We start from the raw sequence: 23,395 nt of genomic DNA, 5'->3' as shown, positions 1-23,395 counted from the left end.
TATTTATCGATAAGTCCATGGTCTATATTTCTACATTCTAATGTATTGTGGCCATAGTAGGAATTCACAAAGCCTCCCTTTGAAGTGATTTTGTGTTCTGAACACCATGCACGCATGATAATTTAACCTTTTCAACCTTAATAAATCTCAAAGAAACAGGTTTGCCATTAAAGAGATTAAAATTTGTGCCAAAATGGCAAAAAGCTCTCCTAGATGTATTTCTTGGAGTAATCCATTGCTTTTAATTGTATTTAGTCCTGCTGATGTACTGTGGAGGGAAGTATAAGAGCATGTATTGTGTATATGACAATGTGTATATGGCAATGTGTTCTTTACATGTGTTAAAATTCTTAATAGAATTCTTTAATAATAAAGTTTATAAGAGCATTTCTACCAAGTACACATTGCCCATTTTTTAGATTAACTGTAGAAGAAGGAATATTGAAAGGGGTCTTCCTAATTGATTCACAGTGTGAATGAACCAAATAGTCCTTCACAGACTTTTCAGGATTATAAAATCATACCTCTTAGCACAGGTTTCTAAAGTTGGGTGCAATATCCCAAGTTTTTAATGTGGTATGGTGGCTATTTCTAAGCAATGAGCACTTATGACCTTGCAGTGTTATATTCTGGGAACTGTGTAGTTCTGCCACAGTATCTGCTTTTACAAAATGTCTAGGACACATGCTGTAAAAATGTTCCTTTGTTTTCTGACTGGATCTGGATTATTTTTTAAAAATTAACATTAAATTTATGATTAATTATTATTTATTATTATTACCTTAGTGTCTAGGAGCCCCCATCATGGCCCAGCACCCCATTGTGTTTGGTGCTGTACAAATATAGAACAAAAAAGTGATCCCTGTCCCAAAGAGTTTACAGTCACAGTATAAGACCATAAATAACAGATTGATACAGACAGATGGGGCATACAAGAAAACAATGAGACAATATTAGACAACATGATCAGAAGTGGTATCTGAATCTAGAACACGTCCTGAAAATTGCAACAAAGTTTTAAGGGTGTATCCTCACGTGTATTCCTTCATAACAGACAATAGTACATAAGAACAGCCATACTAGGTCAGACCAAAGGTCCATCAAGCCCAGTATCCTGTCCTCTGACAGTGGCCAATGGCAGGTGCCACAAAGGGAATGAACAGACAGGTTATCATCAAGTGATCCATGCCCTGTCACCCAATCCCAGCTTCTGGCAAACAGAGGCTAGGGACACCATTTCTGCCCATCCTGGCTAATAACCATTGATGGACCTATCATCCATGAATCTATCTAGCTCCCTTTTGAACCCCGTTATAGCATTGGCCTTCACAACACTCTCTGGCAAGGAGTTCCAGAGGTTGACAGTGCGTTGCGTGAAAAATACTTTCTTGTGTTTGTTTTAAACCTGCTACCTATTAATTTCATTTGGAGGCCCCTTGTTCTTGTATTATGAGAAGGAGTAAATAACACTTCCTTATTTACTTTCTCTATACCACTCATGATTTTATAGACCTCTATCATATCCCCCCTTAGTCACCTCTTTTCCAAGCTGAAAAGTCCCAGTCTTATTAATCTCTCCTCATATGGAAGCCGTTCTATACCCCTAATCATTTTTGTTGCCCTTTTCTGAACCTTTTCCAATTCCAATATATCTTTTTTGAGATGGGGCAACCACATCTGCACGCAGTATTCAAGGTGTGGGCGTACCATGGATTTATACAGAGGCAATATGATATTTTCTGTCTTGTTATCTATCCCTTTCTTGATGATTCCCAACATTCTGTTCACTTTTTTGACTGCCACTGCACATTGAGTGGATGATTTCAGAGAACTATCCACAATAACTCCAAGATCTCTTTCTTGAGTGGTAACAGCTAATTTAGACCCCATCATTGTATATGTATAGTTAGGATTATGTTTTCCAATGTGCATTACTTTGCATTTATCAACATTAAATTTCATCTGCCATTTTGTTGCCCAATCACCCAGTTTTGTGAGATCCTTTTGTAGCTCTTCGCAGTCTGCCTGGGACTTAACTATCTTGAGTAGTTTTGTATCATCTTCAAATTTTGCCACCTCACTGTTTGCCCATTTTTCCAGATCATTTATGAATATGTTAAATAGGACTGGGCCCAGTACAGATCCCTGGGGGACACCACTATTTACCTCTCTCCATTCTGAAAACTGACCATTTATTCCTACCCTTTGTTTCCTATCTTTTAACCAGTTACCAATCCATGAGAGAACCTTCCCTCTTATCCCATGACTGCTTATTTTGCTTAAGAGCCTTTGGTGAGGGACCTTGTCAAAGGCTTTCTGAAATCTAAATACACTATATCCATTGGATCTCCTTTGTCTGCATGCTTGTTGACCCCCTCAAAGAATTCTAGTAGATTGTTGAGGCATGATTTCCCTTTACAAAAACCATGCTGACTATTTCCCAACAAATTATGTTCATCTATGTGTCTGACAATTTTGTTCTTTATGATAGTTTCAACCAATTTCCCTGGTACTGAAGTGAGGCTTACTGGCCTGTAGTTGCCAGGGTCACCTCTGGAGCCCTTTTTAAAAACTGGCATCACGCTAGCTATCCTCCAGTCATTTGGTACAGAAGCTGATTTAAATGATAGGTTACAGATGACAGTTAAAAGAACGAGGAGTACTTGTGGCACCTTAGAGACTAACACATTTATTTGGGCATAAGCTTCCGTGGGCTAAAACCCACTTCATCGGATGCATGCAGCGGAAAATACAGTAGGAAGATATCAGGGCCGACTCCAGGCACCAGCCAAGCAAGCTGGTGCTTGGGGCGGCAGCTTGTAGGAGGCGGCATTCCGCCCAATCCTAGGGCGGCACGGACGCTTTTTTTGTTTTTTGTTGTTGTTCCACTCCGGCCGCCCTGTAGGGGGCAGCGGCATGGAGGACGGGAGCGCCCTGCAGCAAGCCCAGCAGGGCAGCCCGCGTCCTTCCCTCCCAGCCGACCGGAGTGGTGTGGAGCCCTCCCGGCAGGGGGCACGGCAGGAGGGGCCGCGTGGCAGCGCCCCGCTGAAGCCCTGGCCGCCCCCCTTCTCTCTCTTCCTCCGCTCCCTCCCCTTCCCCCCGCTAGCCAAAGCACATCTGCAGGGCAGGGAGTCTCCCTGCACCCTGGCTCCGGCCGCGCCGCAGGGTTTTTTTGTTTGTTTTTTTTGCTTTGCTGTTCTGGCCGCCGTGGTTTTTTTTTTTTTTTTTTTGCTTGGGGCGGCCAGAAAGCCAGAGCCGGCCCTGGAAGATATATATACACAGAGAACATGAAAAAATGGGTGTTGCCATACCAACTCTAACGAGACTAATCAATTAAGGTGGGCTATTATCAGCAGGAGAAAAAAAAACTTTTGTAGTGATAATCAGGATGGCCCATTTCAAACAGTTGACAAGAAGATGTGAGTAACAGTAGGGGAAAAATTAGCATGGGGAAACAGTTTTTACTTTGTGTAATGACCTATCCACTCCCGGTCTTTATTCAAGCTAATTTAATGGTGTCCAGTTTGCAAATTAATTCCAATTCTGTAGTTTCTCATTGGAGTCTGTTTTTGAAGTTTTTTTGTTGAAGAATTGCGACTTTTAGGTCTGTAATTGAGTGACCAGGGAGGTTGAAGTGTTCTCTGGCCCCACTGGTTGTTTATCAGGCTTTCTGCTTCTGATGTATTTAAAAAAAAAATTGCTATTACTTTTGGAGTCTTTGGCTAGCTATTCTTCAAATTCTTTTTTGGTCTTTCTAATTATATTTTTACACTTCATTTGCCAGAGTTTATGCTCTTTTCTATTTTCCTCATTAGGATTTATCTTCCACTTTTTAAAGGATGCCTTTTTGCCTCTCACTGCTTCTTTTACTTTGTTGTTTAACCACAGTGGCTCTTTTTTTGGTTCTCTTACTATGTTTTTTAAATTGGGGTATACATTTAAGCTGAGCCTCTATTATGGTGTCTTTACAAAGTTTCCACGCAGCTTGCAGGGATTTTACTTTTGGTACTGTACCTTTTAATTTCTGTTTCACTAACCTCCTCATTGTTGTGTAGTTCCCCTTTCTGAGATTAAATGCTACAGTGTTGGGCCATTTTTTTACCATCAGATCTTGTAAGTTTCTTGATCCTGGACATATGCTGATGACTCCCTGGCATTTTTGTTCTCTCCCTTGTAAAGCTCACAAGCTCCCAACCCTAGCAACATAAAAATCATCTTTGGGTGATAACCCAGCACTGGAAACTTCAGGTGCTGCCTTTGCACCCCTCCAGCCCCTCAAAAAAAAGTAGAGGATAAGGGAAAAGAAAAGGAGTATTGGAATAGAAATAGATCATCCATTTTAATAGGTTGCTCGGTAGCTTTTGTATTCCTTAAAGTAACAGTTGGTGTATGTATGAATGCAGTGTGCATATAAACAGGTTATATGAACAGAGCCTGAACAAAAAGTTATTTGAAGACACAAGTGAAGCATCACCAATGCTGGGACACCTAACTGGGAGGTGGGAGAAGGACTCCTAGATGGGGCAATTCTAGGGGTGGGAATCCTCAAAAGATAGGAAAGGGAGTTGGAGACCCAGGGGTATGAGAAATGCAAGGAAAGAGAAGACCAAAGGGGCAGAGAATTTGGGAGGAAAGGGAAGTGAGAGTGGGGTTTACAGTGATTCTCAACCAGGAGTACTGCATACCCTTAGAGGTATGCACAGGTCTTCCAGAGGGTACATCAACTCATCTAGATATTTGCCTAGTTTTACAACAGGCTACTCAAAAAGCACTAGCAAAGTCAGTACAAACTAAAATTTCATACAGACAATGACTTGTTTATACTACTCTATATGAAAATGCACTTAATGAAATGGAAGTACAATATTCATATTCCAATTGATGTATTATATAATTATATGGTAAAAACGAGAGAGTAAGCAACTTTTCAGTAATAGTGGGCTGTGACACTTTTGTATTTTTATGTCTGATTTTGTAAGCATTAGTTTTTAAGTGAGTGAAACTTGGGGTACACAAGACAAATCAGATTCCTTAAGAGTACAGTAGTCTGGAAAGGTTGAGAGCCACTGGTTTAGGAGACCCTAGGAAAGAGGGGTAATGAAGACAGAGAACCAAAGGTTGGGGGAGAGGAGTCCCAGAGAAACAACAGTATAAAAGACGGAAATCCCAGAAGGGAGAGAGACTAGTAAAGATGCAGCCATGTACAATAAATTGGGATGGGGGGGAACCAGGAGTGGCTCCTTCAGGTTTCTTTAGAGGCTCACATACTACAGTGATGAGTGTTAACAGATAGATATTTACAGGACAGTGAAGTAGTGACAGATGGAATATGCCCCCTCCCCCCAATTCTCATATTGTTGTACTTATGAGTAAGAAATGTTTCAACTCCCTGATTTAGGGCCCAATTCTGCTGCCCTTACTCTTGCTGAGTTGTCCAATTGAAATTAGCTGGACTCTGAGGAATAAGACAAACTCAGTATCAGCCCTGCCTTTAGGGATTAAGATTAAAGCAGTCTGTACAAAATGTCTCCCTGATGAAATACCAGACACACATTTTTGCGATAACCTTTCCTGCAAGGATGGCCCTGCACTTCTCACTGAAGAAGAATGAAACAGACACCCACTGGATTCCACTGATTTTTGCTGTTGTTGTTGGATTAGCCAATAACCAGAAAGCAGGATCTTTAGGGGAATTTCCCTGGTGTTCTCAGAGGCTTGTGGGGAACGTTTTCTAAAACGTCCTGAAATTGCTTACACTGGTGTGAGCAATGGTGGGAGGCGAGCCCTAACGGGACCAGCCCGCTGGCGTTTTAACATCATGCCTGTCAATGAGAGCTGCTCTGACTGTGAGCACACATTGGGCTCCCCCTTGCAGGCTGATGGACTAGTCACTGAAGGCCTAAAGCTGCAGTGGGGCCTAATTCCCTGTCTCCTCCCGGGCCTAGGTAGATGTGCTCAGGCGGAATGTGGGTGGCCTAGAGGGGGCTTGGGCGTGGGGGTAGATGTCCAAGGGGGGAAGCGAGGGCAGGGGCACGTGGGCCCCCTCGGAGCTGGGAGACAGCCTGGGGCTTGTTCAGCCAGCGCTGGGCGCTGCCGGGTTGCAGTTTCCAGAGGACCGAGCAGGGAAGCGGACGCGGGCCGCTTCCGGGAGAACACAGGCCGGAGCAGCCTGCCGCGTGTAGCCGCCGTGCGCAGCCTGGAGGCCGGCGCGATGGGCGCCCACAAGCGAAAGAGCCCGGCCCCGGGCCCGGGGGCGGTGGAGACCAAGAGAGGCCGCGGCGCGGAGGGGGAATTCACGGGCACCCACTTCAAATTTCTGCTGCGGGACCCTGAGACCGCGATCAAGGGTGAGCCGGGGCGGGAGCTGGGCTCGACTTACACGTGCTACCCCCCGTGCTGCTGCTGCCCTTGAACTGGCACTGACGGGGCACCAGCATGGGGTGTCCCCATGCTGCTCTTTGAGTTGTCACCGGCCATCGCCCCCTCGTGCTGCTGCCTTTGCATTCTTTAAAGTGTGCTGAGTTCCTGTTGCGTTCGCCCCCCCGCCCTGCATTATTTCCCAGGTTCGCGCACACTGCACTGCTCCAAGTGCATTACGGTTCCGTTCATGTTGATCTCATGCATTATGGCCCATCCCTGCGGGGAGGGGAGGGGGGATTGAGACCCACACCTAGGAGCTTGTTTAGTGCAGGTGCCCCAGTAATAAATGAATTATTGTTGCATTTGTACTGTGAGTCGCTCGCTGTTACTATTCACAAAGATTTTGCATTTTCTCTCTCTCTCTCTTTCTATTACTTTTTCACTAGGCAGCCTTGGATGTAGTTAAGTGCAGTATGTGTATTTTCTTTACTATACAAGTATTTCTGTATCTTATGCAAAAAAAGTGGGGGGGAGGGCACCTTTATTATTCCTTAAAAGTATTTTGCAGTTTTTGCATATTTAAATGAGCTTGAAATGATATGAAGTAATTCAGTGTTCAAGGTAGAAATATTCTTGGATAAATTCTGTCTTTTGTGGGGATTTATTCAGTGAAGTGTAGTTGGTTGCATTGTGCTCTTGTAACGTTCCCATTCTATATTAGTGAATGTACCTTTGGATTGGCAGTAATATGCCTAGCACTCAGATGAACATAAAGTGAGAAAGAAAATATTAACAAGTAGATGATATTGGTCTAAGTTTCTTCCCATGCTGAATGTCACGTTCTCCATACCAGACACTTCTTCCATGAATCCTGACAAATTATAATGCAGTGTACGGAGTTTGTGAAGCTGGAATCAGGGCGGGCTCCAGGCACCAGCTTACCAAGCAGGTGTTTGGGGCGGCCACTTCGGAGAGGGGCGGCACATCCAGCTATTCGGCGGCAATTCGGCAGACGGTCCCTCACTCCTGCTTGGAGCGAGGACCTCCCGCCGAATTGCCGCCGCAGATCGCGATCGCGGCTTTTGTTTTGTTTTGTTTGTTTGTTTGGCTGCTTGGGGCGGCCAAAACCCTGGAGCCAGCCCTGGCTGGAATAAAGGTTATATCTGTCATTTGAAAAGCATGCTTTTGATCACAGACGGAAATGCTTGTTTTCTTTCAGGTTTAGAAAACTTCGTCTCCACAGCTAAGACATTACCATCTACTGAACTATATGATGTAGTAGAGGGATATATAAAAATTTCTGTGGAGTGTGCTGAAATTTTCAGACTTTTGGATGGTGAAAGAAGGCCTGAAAGTGAAGTAAGTTGTCCACATGCATTGCATTTGTAATGGACAGCAGAGTGTGCACTGAATAGAACATTTAATAATTGTAGTATAAACACAGAATAAAAGAATTTATTTGGAGATCTGAGGAGCAGAAAAATCGGTTGTTAAGTTGTCAGTGGCCTTATAAGTTTGTCATAAAATGTAAAGGCATCCTGCAAAGCCTCTTACACGTGCTAAACCTAACGTATTCTGAATAGTCCCATTGAAGTCAAGCTCTGTAGTACTGAGGCCTTTGAATTTTGTTAAGAAAAGCTTTTATAAAACTCAAGACCAATAGAAATGTTTATACACACATGCGCACACACAAATCTAATAAAAGCATTTGTTTTTAGATAAATAAGCCTTCCTTTGTAGTGTGTGATATCCAGCTATTGCAGCATTAAGAACCTGAAGGTAAAACTTATTGTCTGAGCTGAGAGAAATGCAAAACATAAACAAAGAGCATAAATAGTGACCAATAAACTGGATTTATAGAATTCTCTTACAGCTAATTATGTGAGGCGTTATTAGTAATTTAGGTAAAGAAGAGTTTGTTTACAACTGATTAAAGTTGATGGAGCCCCTTTTAACTTCCAATAAACAATCTCTTTAATAAAAACAACGGAGTCCTTGTGGCACCCACTCCATGCATCTGATGAAGTGGGTTTTAGCCCACGAAAGCTTATGCCCAAATAAATTTGTTAGTCTCTAAGGTGCCACAAGGACTCCTCATTGTTTTTGCTGATACAGACTAACACGGCTACCACTCTTTAATAAAGTATCCTCTCTGTCTACATAACAGAAAAACGATGTATACATTGTGTCTTGCTTTGTCAGCTGCTTGCTGTGTAGATATTCTTCCACCTACTGATAAAACACAGAGTTTGTAATTTGTAAGGCCCTGATGCTGCGGTAGGGTTGTGTGTGTATTTAGGGTTTCACTGTGAGGAGCTCAGTGCAGTATTGGGGCTTAGGTATAGTTTTTGAGTTCTGTATATAATGGCATTACAGTAGTACACCTCTACCCCGATATAACGCAACCCGATATAACACGAATTCGGATATAATGCGGTAAAACAGTGCTCCCGGGGGGTGGGGTGGGGCTGCGCACTCCGGTGGATCAAAGCAAGTTCGATATAATGCGGTTTCACCTATAACGCGGTAAGATTTTTTTGGCTCCCGAGGACAGCGTTATATCGAGGTAGAGGTGTACCTCAGAGTTATGAACACCTCGGGAATGGAGGTTGTTCGTAACTGAACAAAACATTATGGGTGTTCTTTCAAAAGTTTACAACTGAACAGTGACTTAATACAGCTTTGAAACTTTACTATGCAGAAGAAAAATGCTGCTTTTAACCATCTTAATTTAAATGAAACAAGCACAGAAACAGTTTCCTTACCTTGTCAAATCTTTTTTTTAAAACTTTCCCTTTATTTTTTAGTAGTTTACGTTTAACACTGTACTGTACGGTATTTGCCTTTTTTTTTTTTTTTGGACTCTGCTGCCTGATTGTGTGCTTCCGATTTCAAATGAGGTGTGTGGTTGACCGGTCAGTTTGTAACTCTGGTGTTCGTAACTCTGAGGTTCTACTGTATATTTGAGTATTATTTTCCATTCCATCCACATGTGCATCCTAGTGTCTTGTTTCCTTTTTTGAATGCTGCTGCAATATGAGCAGATGTTTTAATTGTGCTGTCCATATTGAGGCCTAGGTCTTAATCTTTATTGGTTACAACTACTTTAGAATACAGTAAGTGTATGAGTAGTTCAAATGATTCTCTCTGATGTACTGTGTCTTGCCATTATCAACACTGAATTTCATGACCTTTGCAGCTGGAAACAAAGAGAAGAGTTGGTACCATGTGACCAGCCACCTCTTCGCTGCTTAGTAGTGATCCATAGACCATAGTATGGAAGCCTCTGCCCAAGCGTATTATTTCAGTGTTAACCATCTGGAAGAGAATCAGTGTGTTACCTTGAGTTTCACATTTGGAAGCATTTCCTCTTGTTGCACAGTTACTCATTATTTATGATGTTTACTGTTCTAATGTTCTTATTTATATTAGCTTGTATAGGGATATTTGAGGAAAGTAATGGCAACAATATTTTAAAATATCTCTGAACTTTGCAGATGCTGTTAATTTTTCAAGCTTTGGAAGCCATCTTGTTGAGAACAGCAAGTGACCTGTCCCATTTTTCTGTTGTGGGGATGAACATAGTAAAGAAGTTGATTAATAGCTATATGAAATTAATCTATGCTGCTTTGTATTCTGAAAGTCACAGGTAAGTCTAGTGCATACCAGAGTGAGAACCTGCGTTGGTTGCTCTGACATAGTCCCGATATGCTACCTTGGGCCACCATCCTGCAAAGACCTAAGCATGTGCTGAACTGTTTGCAATGTGAGGAGTCCCACTGACTTTAGGAGGTCTGCTCACAGTGTATAATCTTAGGCACATATAAGTGTTTGCAGGAATGCTGCAGGGAGTAGCGCTGCACTTGACTTTAGCTAAGTCTGTAATTTTCCATTCTCTTCCTCTGCTTGCTTTGTTTACCCTAACTATGTCATTTGTGATATGAAACCTGCTTGAGGTGTAGAGAGAGGTTTCCTTTTCTATTGCTCACCGAAGCTGAGCAGAACACCATGGTGATGGCAAGAAGTGTTGAGTTTGATTGTTGCTTCTTTTTCCTATTCTTTTCACAAAATGTCGACACATTTGTAATAGAATTTCTCCATTAGCCCAACTTTTCCTCGACACCTTTTTCTGTCTCTTAAATGTGACAACTAATTGTTTTGATTGAATTTATTTCTTAATTTATTTATAACCTAAGTCCAAAGGAGGTACTTCCACAACCATTTCTTCTGCTTTGTCCCTCCATGGCAGCTGAGGTTTGGTGGGTGGTTCTTGCTTTACATCCCAGTGCCTCATTTGGATGAGGGAAGGTGCTTATTGATTCAAGGACCCTGTCTGTGGCATTCAGAGCTCTTCGTCAGCTCTGTGTAAGTTCGAAAGCTTGTCTCTCTCACCAACACAAGTTGATCCAATAAAAGATATTACCTCACCTACCTTGTCTCTCTAATATCCTGGGATCAACATGGCTCCAATAACACTACCAACAAAATAATGTACCCTCATAATAATGACCCCAAAATACAGCTATTGGAGAAATCCTTCCAGAGCTTGCTTAAGGGAAACAGCCTTGTTGAATTTCAGATAGGGTATTTTGACTTTTAGTAGCTACATTGGCCAACTGGAAAGGCCAAGGGGTTTGGCAGTCACAAAACAATTATTTTCATGTGTCAGTTGCACCAATGGGGCATAGAATATAATGATTACAATAATTTGCTGAGAACGAATGTTGTCCAGTTGAAGCATAAAGAGGTCATGTTGTTGTGGCATATGGAGGCAGGATCTCTGCTTTGTATGAGTCTTCTCCTCATGATTTTTTATGAATGATAACATTTCTAAATTAAATTAATGGAGATGTCCTATCTCCTAGAACTGGAAGGGACCTTGAAAGGACATCGAGTCCAGCCCCCTGCCTTCACTAGCAGGACCAAGTACTGATTTTGCCCCAGATCCCTAGGTGGCCCCCTCATGGATTGAACTCACAACCCTGGGTTTAGCAGGCCAATGCTCAAACCACTGAGCTATCCCTCCCCCCTATTGGAACTTTAGGGCTTGATCCTGCAGCCATTAATAATGGCATGTCTTTGCACATCAGAAAGGGCTGCAGAATCGGGCCCTTATGGCCCCAGTTTTGAAGTTAACAGCAAAATCACGTTGACAGTGGATGCAGGGATTGGAGCCTTCATTTCCGGCGCTCTCCCCCTTATTCTGGAACATCAACATCCAGCCTCCCAGTATATTTGTGTGTGTAAGCTGAGTTGATAGGAACAATGTAGATGTACATTCCCTTGTGCCTACTCCCTCTACATCAGTACCTCTGACTTTTTCTTTTCGTTACTCAGATAGATTTCCACTCCAGTCAGTGAGTAAGGACTGAGTATAAAATTTGAATGAAAACTAGTAAGGACTTCAGGGTTTGGTCCAGTGACAGGAATACAGCTCTTTTTCTGCATTCTTTAACAAAGAAAATAATAATAAGCAATAATAATACAAACAATTTTATAGGAATGAATTAAGGCACCATCTTGTAAACACTTATGTTGGTGCTTAACTTTACTGCCAGGGGTAGTTCCAATGGCTCTGCTCCCCATACTAAAGTTAAGCACATGCATAAGAATTTGCAGGCTCAGGGCCTTGATCTGAGAAACATACTTTTTAAAACAGGCAATATGAAAATAAGATTGGCCAGAATTAGGGAAAAGTCACGTGCATTTTGCCTAAATTAATAACAGTGGTTGCTTTGTAAAGATGCTGGATCTTGCATTCCTTATTGAGCCATGGCTTCCCTGGACTGTGAGAGCTTTGCATGCAGTAGGAATACAGGATCAGGTTCAGTGTGGTTAGAGCTTAGCTTTCCTGACTGTGCTTGCTTACTCATGTTGGGACAGACTCCGAGTGCTTTTCTGTGCCTGCAACTCCCACTGACTTTGGTGGAAGTTATGGCTGGATGATTTGAGAGGTATAAATTCTCACATTATAACATCTGTGTAACCATCATTCCTGCAATAACATGCATTCCCCCCTATTTATTCACGTAGGATGACTCGAGTATGCCTCACCTTGCTGTCGGCCATGGTGGCACAGGGGCCAGATTCTGCAAGGGATGTCTATAGCCATTTTGATTTTAATAATAAATTCCTGCCTGGATTAGTGAAGAAAAGAGATAAGAAGGTAAAGTGAGCAAAGTATCTGCAGGGGTCAGATGAGCTGGCATGGAGGTATCTTCGGTTTACTTTTGCTAATTTTTAAAGTAAACTTGCTAATGCGACCACTGTATTTTCATCCACTACTGCTTCTCCACCTCTTCCTTCCCCTTTTCTGTCTGATTGTTTATAATAGGCACTAGTGCTGATCTATGAACAGTTTCCCATTCACTTAAATGGGAAACACCCAGGGGTCATGGATGTTTCTAAGTGTCTGTCGTTATGGGAGATCTTGTGTAACAAAGTCCTGGCACCCATAGGAGTTGCTCATTTCATTTCCATGCCTGCTTGATCTCTGCTACCCTGATGAAGTGGAGCGCCTGAAGATTATAATACCATAGGGAAAACTGGTTGAGTTTTGCTGCCATAGTATTGGGTGACTTAGTTTGTTATGAAACTGCATCATGGCTTATTATGTGGTTTGGTGGCCATAGGAAAGAACTGCCATTAGATGACATTTTAAGGCTAGAATGGAATGAAGGCAAAGGCAATGTTTTAATGTTTTTAATTTATGTTTCAGAGGGGTGGAAATTGTCCAGTTCTAAAATTAACAGGTTAAATCCTGGTCCTGTAGAAGTCAGTGGGAGTTTTGCCATCAATTTCAGTGGGGCCAGGATTTCACCCAATATTTATGAAAAAACTACACTCTGCTTTGGAAATTGTAACTAATGGTTTTAGGGGGAAATCGGTTGGGTTTTTTTAATGTTAAGTTATTAGGAGTGTCAAGTGTGGGGTTTTGCTGCAGGATCTACCTTTGTGAGCTCTCACATCTTAATTGAAGGACTTGGGTGTTAAATCTTTATCCAGGATATTCATTTAACAACGTGTTCATTAGTCATGGGAGTAAATTAGATATTATTAACCAAAACAGAGTTTCAGACAGTGCCTGAAAATTCCTCCTCTTCTCAGTTGTTCAGATTTCACTCCATTATGATGTTGTCATTTCACTAATTCTCTAGTTGTAATAGTGTCTCAGGATAGACCAAGCCTGAATTTCTAATGTAAAAATCAAGCAGAAAAGCAACAAACTCCCTAACTTTTTGACAAAATCTTTCATGTCCCCACTGCTATTTCTTTTCTTTCCCCCTTTTTACAAGTCACTTTTAAAGGGAAAGTTGTTTCACATTGTACCCCAGTAATTATATTTAATTTGGGGATTTTTACATATAGTTTAAATGACATACACTAACACAGTGGCTCTCAACCTTTCCAGACTACTGTACCCCTCTCAAGAGTGTGATTTGTCTTGTGTACCCCCAAGTTTCACCTCACTTAAAAGCTTCCAAAATCAGACATAAAAATGTCAGCACACTGTTACTGAAAAATTGCTTACTTTCTCATTTTTACCATATAATTATAAAATACATCAATTGGAATATAAATATTGTACTTACATTTCAGTGTATCGTATAATAGAGCAGTATAAACAAATCATTGTCTGTATGAAATTTTAGTTTGTACTGACTTTGCTAGTGCTTTTTATGTAGCCCATTGTAAAACTAGGCAAATATCTAGATGAGCTGATGTACCCCCTGGAAGACCTCTGAGTACCCCTAGGGGTACACGTACGGCTGGTTGAGAACCACTGCACTAAAGGGCTAGGGATTTCATTTTCCAGATGGAAGTTAAATAATTAATCTTTAAAAATAATTCTAATTTACAGTCAGATCCTGTGGCCTTTATGCGGACAGAACTGTCAGTTTCTGTAGCATTGCCAATACACCTTGGTCCTGAGCAATAGCTCCCCGTTAGTCTGGTCCTTGGCTTGTCTGAATAGCTCAGCAATCTCTGGTGGTTTGGTGATGTGCGTAAATGGGGATTAGAGTCTGACTGCCAAACCACTTATCATTTGTGACCTAGCCCAGGTATTCAAAATTGAAAAATTAGTGAACCAACCAGCCTTCCTAACTAGATGCTAAGATATGAAAGTAATCTCCACAGGTTAATAGACTGTGGTTGACAAACTCGTGTAGTTTATCAGAGTAATATACTGGGGATGTGTTTATATAAAACATATCTATACAACTTATTACATATTTTATGATAACAAACTGCTGCTGTAAAATTTTTGCAATTGTGTACAAGCTATATGCTAAAAGTGTCTTTTAATTTTCTTTTAGGGGAAACCAGATGTCCGTATGGCATATATTCAGTTTGCTCTCTCCTTTTTAATTGCTGGTGACAACACTATCCTAGTACAAGTGCTAGAGTTAAAAGGTACTTAACAATTACTGCTTTTGTTAAAGGAGTATCTTTTAAAGATCACATTAAAAAATATGAACCAGTTAAACAGCATTGACAAGACAAAGGAAATTCAATTTTAAAAACTGATTTTAAATAACCTTATGCTTTCCAAAACACTTGGCTGTACTGGCTGAAAATAACGGTCATGGTATTGCTTATGCTGACCGCAAAGAGACTGCAGGGTAAATAGGAAGGCCTAGATGACCCAATTCATGATAAATAAGCTTATATTACCTTCAGAACCACAAAGATCAGATGACAGAGGAGACTTTATGGCTTTTAAAGTTCTTCAGAATGTAATAACATTGGATGTGCTGCCTTCTTTTAAAGTTAAATGTTTAAAAATCAGGCAAGATCTAGTTTTTGAACACAGTGAAATTCATCCCTGTGCAGATAGCCTGTGCAAGGCCTGTGTAAGTCCTTAGAATGGATTGTCCTTGGGTCAAATGGCCACTGTCTCTGGCTGCTGTACCCCTTAAGCCCTTCATTTGGGCTCTGCAGGGAAGTGCCATCAGAGGGTGTTTGTACAACCCCCGTATGTTGAGGAAGAGGCAGCTGTACTAGCCCCACATAGAATAGCTCACAGAATTGCAATAGAGAAGGAATCAGGGTTTTTAGCTAATTTAGGGTCTGCTTCTGAAAAGACTTATCTATGCACTTGACTTAACATACTAAGAACTGGATCCAATGCTCATTGACGCTAATGGGAATACTCCTGTTGATATCAGTGGGCCTTGGATCAGACCCTATAATTAATCCCATTGACTTCAATAATTGTAGGTCCTTCAGGGCTGGGGCTGTCACTAACTATATGTTTACACAGAGCCTCGCACAATGGGGCTCTGACCCGATTGAGGTCTCTAGACGCCAGCTCAATATAAATATTAAATAATAATAACTGAGCTAACTAACTGCCTAATAATTCTTACAATAGGTATTTCATAAAAGGCAATGTTACAGCAGTTTGTTTATCACTGTATTATCTGTTCACCATGCATGCTAATACGCGTATTTTTGTTCATCTTTAAATACAACACAGAGATGAGTGACATGACATTGAGGACAAACAAGTACAAATTCCCTGAAATTAATTTCATAGTCAAATGCTGCTTGTCCTCAGATCACGACTCTAACATTTGAAATATGTTCTTAGATTTCATTCCAGATATTCTTAGAACTGGATTAAAGGAAGATAAAGTTTCTACTATCAATCTTCTGCTTTCCACACTGGGAACAAAGGTCTGGTATGCCCTTGAAATGGCTTTGTCTCTTGCTTTCTGTTTCTCTTGCTACTGAAGACAGCTTTGCAATGCATTCCCAAAGAATATACACCTATTTATTACTCTGGCATTGTGCTGCAAAGAATCATCAGCATTTCTGTTGCTGAGCTTGTTCATCGGGGGTTTATATGTTGGCCATAAAATTGTCTCAGGGTTAAAGCATGTAATGTGATATTTTTTAAGTAGAATTTTAAATTAAATGATCACGTGGCTGAATTTAAAAGCTACTTACTGCTTGTATGTAACGTTTCTCATACATCCCATCTCATTTACCTCCTGGAGAAGTGGGGTGGTATATCTGCAATAAGTTATTACTCTTACTTCGAAAATCTAGCTATTGAACACACTGCCTCACTTCCAGAAGGAACAGAGCTTTTATATTGGGGGCTGTTGGGGCAAATGGGGTGCAGAGAATTGTCCTTGTCTGGTGGGTAAAGCCCCTTTACCATAGGTTTCCAATTAAAGACATAGTCTTGATAGGGTTCTGTAGCATCCCTCATCCTGACCTCCTGACTAGAGATAACTGTTGCGGTCTGGATCTACTTGCAGTTGAGACTGGGAGTATCCTGATTTGGGGCTAGTGATGTAGTCTGCCAGGCAAAGCTGTTTCTTGATGGACAAGAGGAAAATGGTGGCTTTTATAATGAAGGTTTCTAGTAAAAACCCAGGCCTACATCCAGGAAAGCTGCTGCAGGGAGGACTACTTTCCATGTGCCATGTAAACCCATTGAAAGAGAAGGGAGAAGTTGGTTCTGTGATGGGATGTCATGTTGCCTGGTTCTGTCATGGGGTGGGGAAAGCAGATTTAAGTTACATCAAGGCTGCTATGGAAGCTTGATAACAGAAGTCCTTGAGAATTGCTGTAGAATCAGTTGTCTTCAGCTGCTTTGGCCATATCCCCTTGTGTATCAGCAGTTTCCACATTTTGAGCTCTGTTGCCCCTTCTGTCCCTTTTCCATATGGAAGAAACCTAACAGGAAAGGGAAACTGACAATATAAATGAAAACTGTGCTTTTGTTTACATTAAATTAAACTTTAAAAAAGCTAGCATCATGATTGCAAAATCAGGACCTTAGAAATCAGGGAGTTCCAGAAATGAATTTTTCTCCTGCATTGTTAGCTTGTCTGTGTTACATATCTTATTCTGGTATGTATCATGGTTGAGTTAATAACATAATACACAAGGTTTAAAATTTAACAAGGAAAACAGGAATAAAAAAATGAAGCCGAGAAAACATTATGGGGAAAACCATTAATTTTCGGAATTTCCTTGCTGGATGTTACAGGGTTAATGCTATATTCATAGTAATTTTTTACATTTACTTTTGCTGCAAGGTTTTGTGTTTTTGTGGTTATTTTTGCAGTAGGGAAGTGGGGAGGAGGCATCTGGAACTGTTTGTTGTGTGAAATTTATATGCACCTCAGATTTTTCCCATAGAGCTTGTAAATTCCTTGAACTGCAGCTACAAACAAGCCTCAGCTATCCAAATCTTGCTTAACCAAAACTCTTGGTTCTCCAAAAGTCAGACGTGTCCCCTGAAGGTCTGATTGAAGCTCAGGTCCTGTAGAGCTGCAGAAGACTCTGATTCTGCAAAGCTTATCTCTTAGCCTGGAGCAAACCAGTTGCCATTGCTAACATCTGCTTGGTGCATTCATTGGATTACTCTGGTAACAACTCTTGCCAGCTTCCCCCAGTGGATTTTGTCAGCTCCTGTACTGAGAGTAGAGCCTTCAACATACACAAACTCCATGTGTAGCTAACACTCCCTCCTCTTCAGATTCCACAGCTAGCAAGCTCTGCCAGTTTTTCTAATAGCTTTCCAGTTCCTTGTCTGGAGCGAATGGGGTTTTGGTATTCCAAAGGTGCCGGAAGCTCCTTAGTCCAAACTGTGGCTCTAGTCCTGCAAACACTTAATATGCTCAGTGCTTAAAGTAGATTGAAACAGGAGAGGCTGCTCGCAGTACACTAGCCAAGAAGGAAGGGGAGTGGTGGGAGAGGGCTGCTTCCCCAAGCCAAGGAGAAAAGGGGAAATGCTTCTGTTCTAGTAGAGGAGAGGGAGCTGCGCAAAAGCAATACCAGTGCAAGGTGTGATGGAGACTATTATTTTCCATTTCGTTGTAATTTGCAATACACAAAAGACTTTCTTTTTATTGTTTTCAGGTGGTTCAAAATAAGAGTATCAGTAAGACGCAGAAGGTGCGTTTTTTTACTGTGGAAGTGTTAAGTCACATTGCTTCTCTTTACCGTTGGAATGGGATTACCGATGTCAGCACTGAGGATGTCAAGGTCTGGTAATTTCTTTCGTAAGATGTTTCTCCTAATTCCCTATCCCGTACCTCTTTCCTCACTCTCCTTGCTTGAATCTGTGCAGCCTACAAACAGGAGGAATAGACAGGTGGGGCTAGGGCTATCTCTATTTATGATCCCAAGAAGAGGAGAGAGCCATGCCATACACTGCTTTAAAGAAACCAACAAACGACTTGCCTGGGCCGGAGACTACTAGTGCTTCAGTCCTAGGAAGAGTGGCAGTAGGGCTGCCCCTTTTTTCTGATTGCCTGAAGGGTGTGGAGGGACCTCTACTTTCATGTCGCTTTGGGGGGCTCTCTTTTCTGTCCCCCAATTTCTGGAGCTCCAGAGCAGAAGTGCTGCCTTTGGGGCATGCTGATACTTCAGCATTCTTCTCTGCTTGACTGCCAGGAAGAATTTGCTCCTGCATTAGGGCAAGACAGAGTAGGAGAGAGCAAAGACTAGACTGTGCAGTGCCTCTCTCAATATCCTTTCCATGTACCCAGTTTCCATACATCAGACTGGGCTGACTCTGAAATAATGCCCCAGAATAAAGAGCAGCCTCGTCTCTGGGGCGGATTCTGCTCTTGCTTCCACCAGCAAATGACGTTACGCTTGTATAAAACTGTCTTTAATGAGTTAAGAGTCATTCTTCTGAAACCTAGTACCTGCTAGCACTGCATTGCTGCTGCGTAAGTCGCTTTGTTTTTACTTTACATAACAGGAATTACACGGGTTGTTATCTTTTAGTTCCACTTTTGTGTAATGGAAATATCTGAGATGTGGTGTATCTAAATTGTCTTAGGACCTTATGCAAAGCTTATGGAATGGAATGAAAGACTCTCATTGCTTTTAATGGGCTTTGTATCAGGCCTTTATATCAGTATCCATAGATTTTAAAAGACCAACTCTCTCCATGAAAACTTCTACCATTAATGGGCTGTCTCTTTGTCAGCTCCTATCCTGGTACCTACTGTATATGCAGTTCAGGTTATAAGAAGCCTGTAAACTCCTGGCAAGGACCTGTTTCCATTAAGTGTTTAATACAGAGCCATGCACACATATGACTCTACATGAGTTTGAGCTGTGAATTATTCACACTGTTGCAGTGTGGATCAAACTGCTGCTTTGTCAGTAGGTTTTGTGATTTCGCAACAATAACTTGACAATGAATTTTGCATTTGCAGAAGTCTTAAACTCTGCCATATCTAAAGAGTTAAAGTAACCAGTCATTGACCTGATAAATATTGCTGGTCTGTTCTCTCCTCTCATTTTTGTGCTGTATCTGTAATGGAATTCATGCTTTTCATCCCTGAAGAGTTAGCATGTGCAGGACATCTTTCATGTACTGTATTAAAATTGTTCTCGGTGTGACCAACATCTTGACCCAAAATTGGCCCAAGGAACATGTTATTTGTTTTGTATGCTTCATGCTGATAGCATCTGTGATTTCTGTGACAGCTTTCTTGCACTAATTTTTAGTAGTAAGGCTGAAAGTAGACATTTCAAATTAATTTTTAAATCTTAATTTTTATGGTGCCAGCACATTGTTTGGCCATAATCCCTTTATAAAAGTGACATACTTACATCTCTATTTAGCTTCATTTTTCGCGTTGTTCATCTGGCATGCTTCTTTTTACTGTCCTTATTTCTTGCCAGAAAGCCCTAGGTGGCAATGCCCTGTAATTAATAAAAACACTCCCAAGGTATGCAATTTGAGTCCTATGAATAGAAGGAATCCTATATTATTGAATGTGTTTAATACACAGGTTAAAACTTGCCTTGTTAACTTAACCAAAAACTAAAGTGAGTGAAGTAGGAGTTGTCTGTGTATAAATCAAGCTGTATAAAATACAGATAAAAGTGAATTTGTTGTAAAATTTTCTTTCATTAAACTAACAATTAAAATGTTTGTTTTTCACAATTCTCTTGTACATTGTAGATTACTCAAGATCCTGAAGAGGCAGGAAAGGTCATGGTAAGAGAACTGGTTCATAACTTCTTAATGGACCTGTGTTGTTCTCTGAAACATGGCATTAATTTCTATGATCGAAGCCTTGGCACGTCTGGCAGGTGAATTAACAGGGCTTTTTTGTCTATATTCATTTTGGGCGGGAGGAAGGGGCCATTGGGTTTCCAGTCTGTATTTCGTAGATTTTTAAGGAAAGAAGGGTACCATTCTAGTCATCTAGTCTGACCACATGCATAACACAGGCTATAGAATTTCACTCAGTAATTCCTGGATTGAGCTCAATAACTGGGTGGAACTAAGGCGTATGTTTTAGAAAGACATCCAATTTCAATTAAAAGATTTCAAGTAATGGATAATCAACCACATCCCTTAGGCATCTGTTCCAAAAATTACCCTCCCTGTTTAAAAATGTTTTCAGTTTGAATTTTTTAAGCTTCAGTTTCCAGCCATTGGATCTCATACTTTTGTCTGCTAAATTAGGGATCCCTCTCGGATCAGGTAGCTTTTCTCTGCACAGGTTCTTATAGACTGTGATTAAGTTGCCTCTTAACCATCAGGTATTTGAGAAGCTAAATAGATTAAGTACCTTAAGTCTTTCATTGTAAGGTGGTTTTCCCAGACCTCAAATCATTTATGTTAGCATAAAGTAACAAAGATGAAATTGCTAATGTTGACCTTGCCACGCCGAAGTGTCTGTTTTAATTTACTGGCTTATGGAACTACAAATACATATCCTTGTCCCCCTAAATTTAATGTGAGTTTTGCTATTAACTTCAGTGGCACTAGAATTTGGTTCATAACACCTGACCAGCTTTTTCATTTGTCTCACAGTCACTGTTGGCTTACTGGATAAAATACTTATGCACCCAGTTTATGACCAACAGGGAAAATAATCTAAACTTTTATGTTTCCATGGAGGGAGGCGGGTACAGTGATGTTGTGCTTCATTGCTAGACAAACCAGTTGGCTGAAGTCCATTTATAACTCTTATATTCACGCAAATTGTTTTCTTGCTTTGGGGTAAATTTGAAGAGCTGTTCCCTTGGCATTTGCAACATTCTCACTTTGCTCAGGGTCGTTTAGAAGAAGCCATCTGCAATGCCATGACTGAACAGATTTTAAAATAACCTATCTTCATAAGGGGGGCTACAGAAAAATATTTTCCAGTTTAATATAATGCTATAATTCTATGTTTTTAAGTTTGTGATATTTGGTTAGAATATTTTTTGGAATCTCTCAGTGGTACTGTGTTGATGAGGGCTCTGTTTTAGCTACAGTACATCATGTAAGAGACCTTTAGCTATATTCTATTCTTAGTTACACCAATATAAATCCAGGGTGACTCTATTCATGTCAGAGAAGTCACTTTGGATTTACACCAGCAAAAATGAGAGTAGAGCAGAATTTGACCTCTTGCATTATAACATTATTAATACTGGAGTTACTGAGCTAGTGGAGTGCTTAAAATATTAAAATTGTGACTTTTCTCTCCCCCCCCCCTCCCCCCATTTTGTCTTTACAGAGGAGGAAATTTGGTGCTTCTGCGCTTTCTGCTGAATTTAAAAACTGCAACAGAGGATGAGATGGTTGCTGATCTTATGGTGAATATTCTTAAAGTGTGCCCAGATTTACTGAATAAATACTTTAAGGAAACCCAATATTCCTTCATTCCCAGACTGAAGTCAACCTGGTTAGACAATATCAAATTGCTAAAAAAGGTAAGAGAGAGATGAAAAATGTGTGCTTTCTGTATATGGAAAAGCCCGTTTTGAGGCTTTTTTTTTTTTTAAAGATCAAAATTTTTTGTTTAAACAAGTACTATTATTTTGTATGATTGTGTAATACAAATGACAGAAAAGTCAAACACTCATAGCCTACCTAAAGCCACTTAACAAGGAAATTCAATGCTATATTGGACAATTTGCCCTTAACTCCACCTGTTACAGCTGGGTATTGCAGCACATTCTAAGTACTGTTAGTACGGTGCAAAATTTACCACTCTTGGGATGCCATGCAATACATGGGCCCAATCAGTTCTATTGTGGAAATATTTTTTTGTGTGTGACTTCAAATTGAAGATCTTGGCCTGAGCTGGTATAAATTGAGGATGCTATGTTGACTTCAGTAGAGCTAAACTGATTTGCACCAGCCGAGGATCTGGCCTCTTAATTGAAAGAATCAGTAGTTTGGTGTCAGAGGAGAATGTGCCTAAGCTGAGGCTCTAGTGGATGAAGATGTAGTGTGTTCCCAGCTGTGTACACATGCTGTTTAGTGATGTTCCCTCACCAAAAAGGCAGCAAGGCACTTACTTTAAATAATTAATTTATTTTAAAAATCAAATGAGATCCAAAGGCCCAGCTACAAAGGAGGTAAACTGTTGTGGTTTAAATGACCTAAACAGGAAGGACATAAGGGTTCTGAAATACCTTTAGTAATTGATGTTATGTTAGGAAAGAAGAGGCAGGATGTTGTAAAATAAATGTTGAAGATGGTAAAGAAAAAAGTTTCATCCTGTTTTCTGTGAACGCTGAGTAAAATGAGCTGTGGCTTGGAGCCATGGCAGCTTTGAGAAGTGTAGATGTAAGGTGAGTGAGAAGGTCATTTGGTAAAAGGCCATTCTGGGAGTAGAAAGAGGTATAAACATTTACCTAAATTGGGAAAGAAGGAGTTGGCATTACAGTCTGTGAGAAAAATCCCAGTGAGGATTTTGGTTTTCAAGACACAAAAACAAATGGCTAGAGAATCCTTTTGTCCTTGCTGTATACTCCTCCGCCTTTTTTTTTATCTTAAAATAGCTGAGTGGTGTATACAGTGCCATCTGTTAAATAGAGCAGGGCTTCCAAGGATAACAAGCAAATTTTCTGCAGGTTTCCTGTGTAACTGAACATAAAGTTGATGTATGCTCTGCAGTATATACTACTACTCATTAGTAATCATCATTTTAGAATGACTGTGTTTTAAGTATGTATGCTCTGTGGTTAACTTTCGAGTGCCCTTTGTGTGGAACCTGACATTTAGTACAGTTGTTAGTAACCTTTAACAAATAATATCGTG

At 40.8% G+C, this 23,395-nt stretch overlaps 1 protein-coding gene across 1 annotated transcript in view; it reads left to right on the top strand.

The window, feature by feature from the left end:
- The first annotated feature begins 6,211 nt into the window (after nucleotides 1-6,211).
- Nucleotides 6,212-23,395, top strand: part of URB1 (URB1 ribosome biogenesis homolog) — a 74,442-nt gene continuing 57,258 nt past the window's right edge. Inside the window, exons 1-9 of the mRNA XM_065420033.1 lie at nucleotides 6,212-6,347; nucleotides 7,580-7,719; nucleotides 9,858-10,009; nucleotides 12,394-12,526; nucleotides 14,679-14,775; nucleotides 15,956-16,041; nucleotides 18,244-18,369; nucleotides 20,312-20,442; nucleotides 21,864-22,059. Coding sequence (XP_065276105.1) covers nucleotides 6,212-6,347; nucleotides 7,580-7,719; nucleotides 9,858-10,009; nucleotides 12,394-12,526; nucleotides 14,679-14,775; nucleotides 15,956-16,041; nucleotides 18,244-18,369; nucleotides 20,312-20,442; nucleotides 21,864-22,059 — 1,197 coding nt within the window. The remainder of the gene's footprint in view (nucleotides 6,348-7,579; nucleotides 7,720-9,857; nucleotides 10,010-12,393; nucleotides 12,527-14,678; nucleotides 14,776-15,955; nucleotides 16,042-18,243; nucleotides 18,370-20,311; nucleotides 20,443-21,863; nucleotides 22,060-23,395) is intronic.

The sequence above is a fragment of the Emys orbicularis genome, chromosome 1 (assembly GCF_028017835.1).
Source record: "Emys orbicularis isolate rEmyOrb1 chromosome 1, rEmyOrb1.hap1, whole genome shotgun sequence".
Lineage (NCBI taxonomy): Eukaryota > Metazoa > Chordata > Testudines > Emydidae > Emys > Emys orbicularis.
Note: the sequence above shows the minus strand (reverse complement) of the source record. Positions and strands in the feature narration are given on the sequence as shown.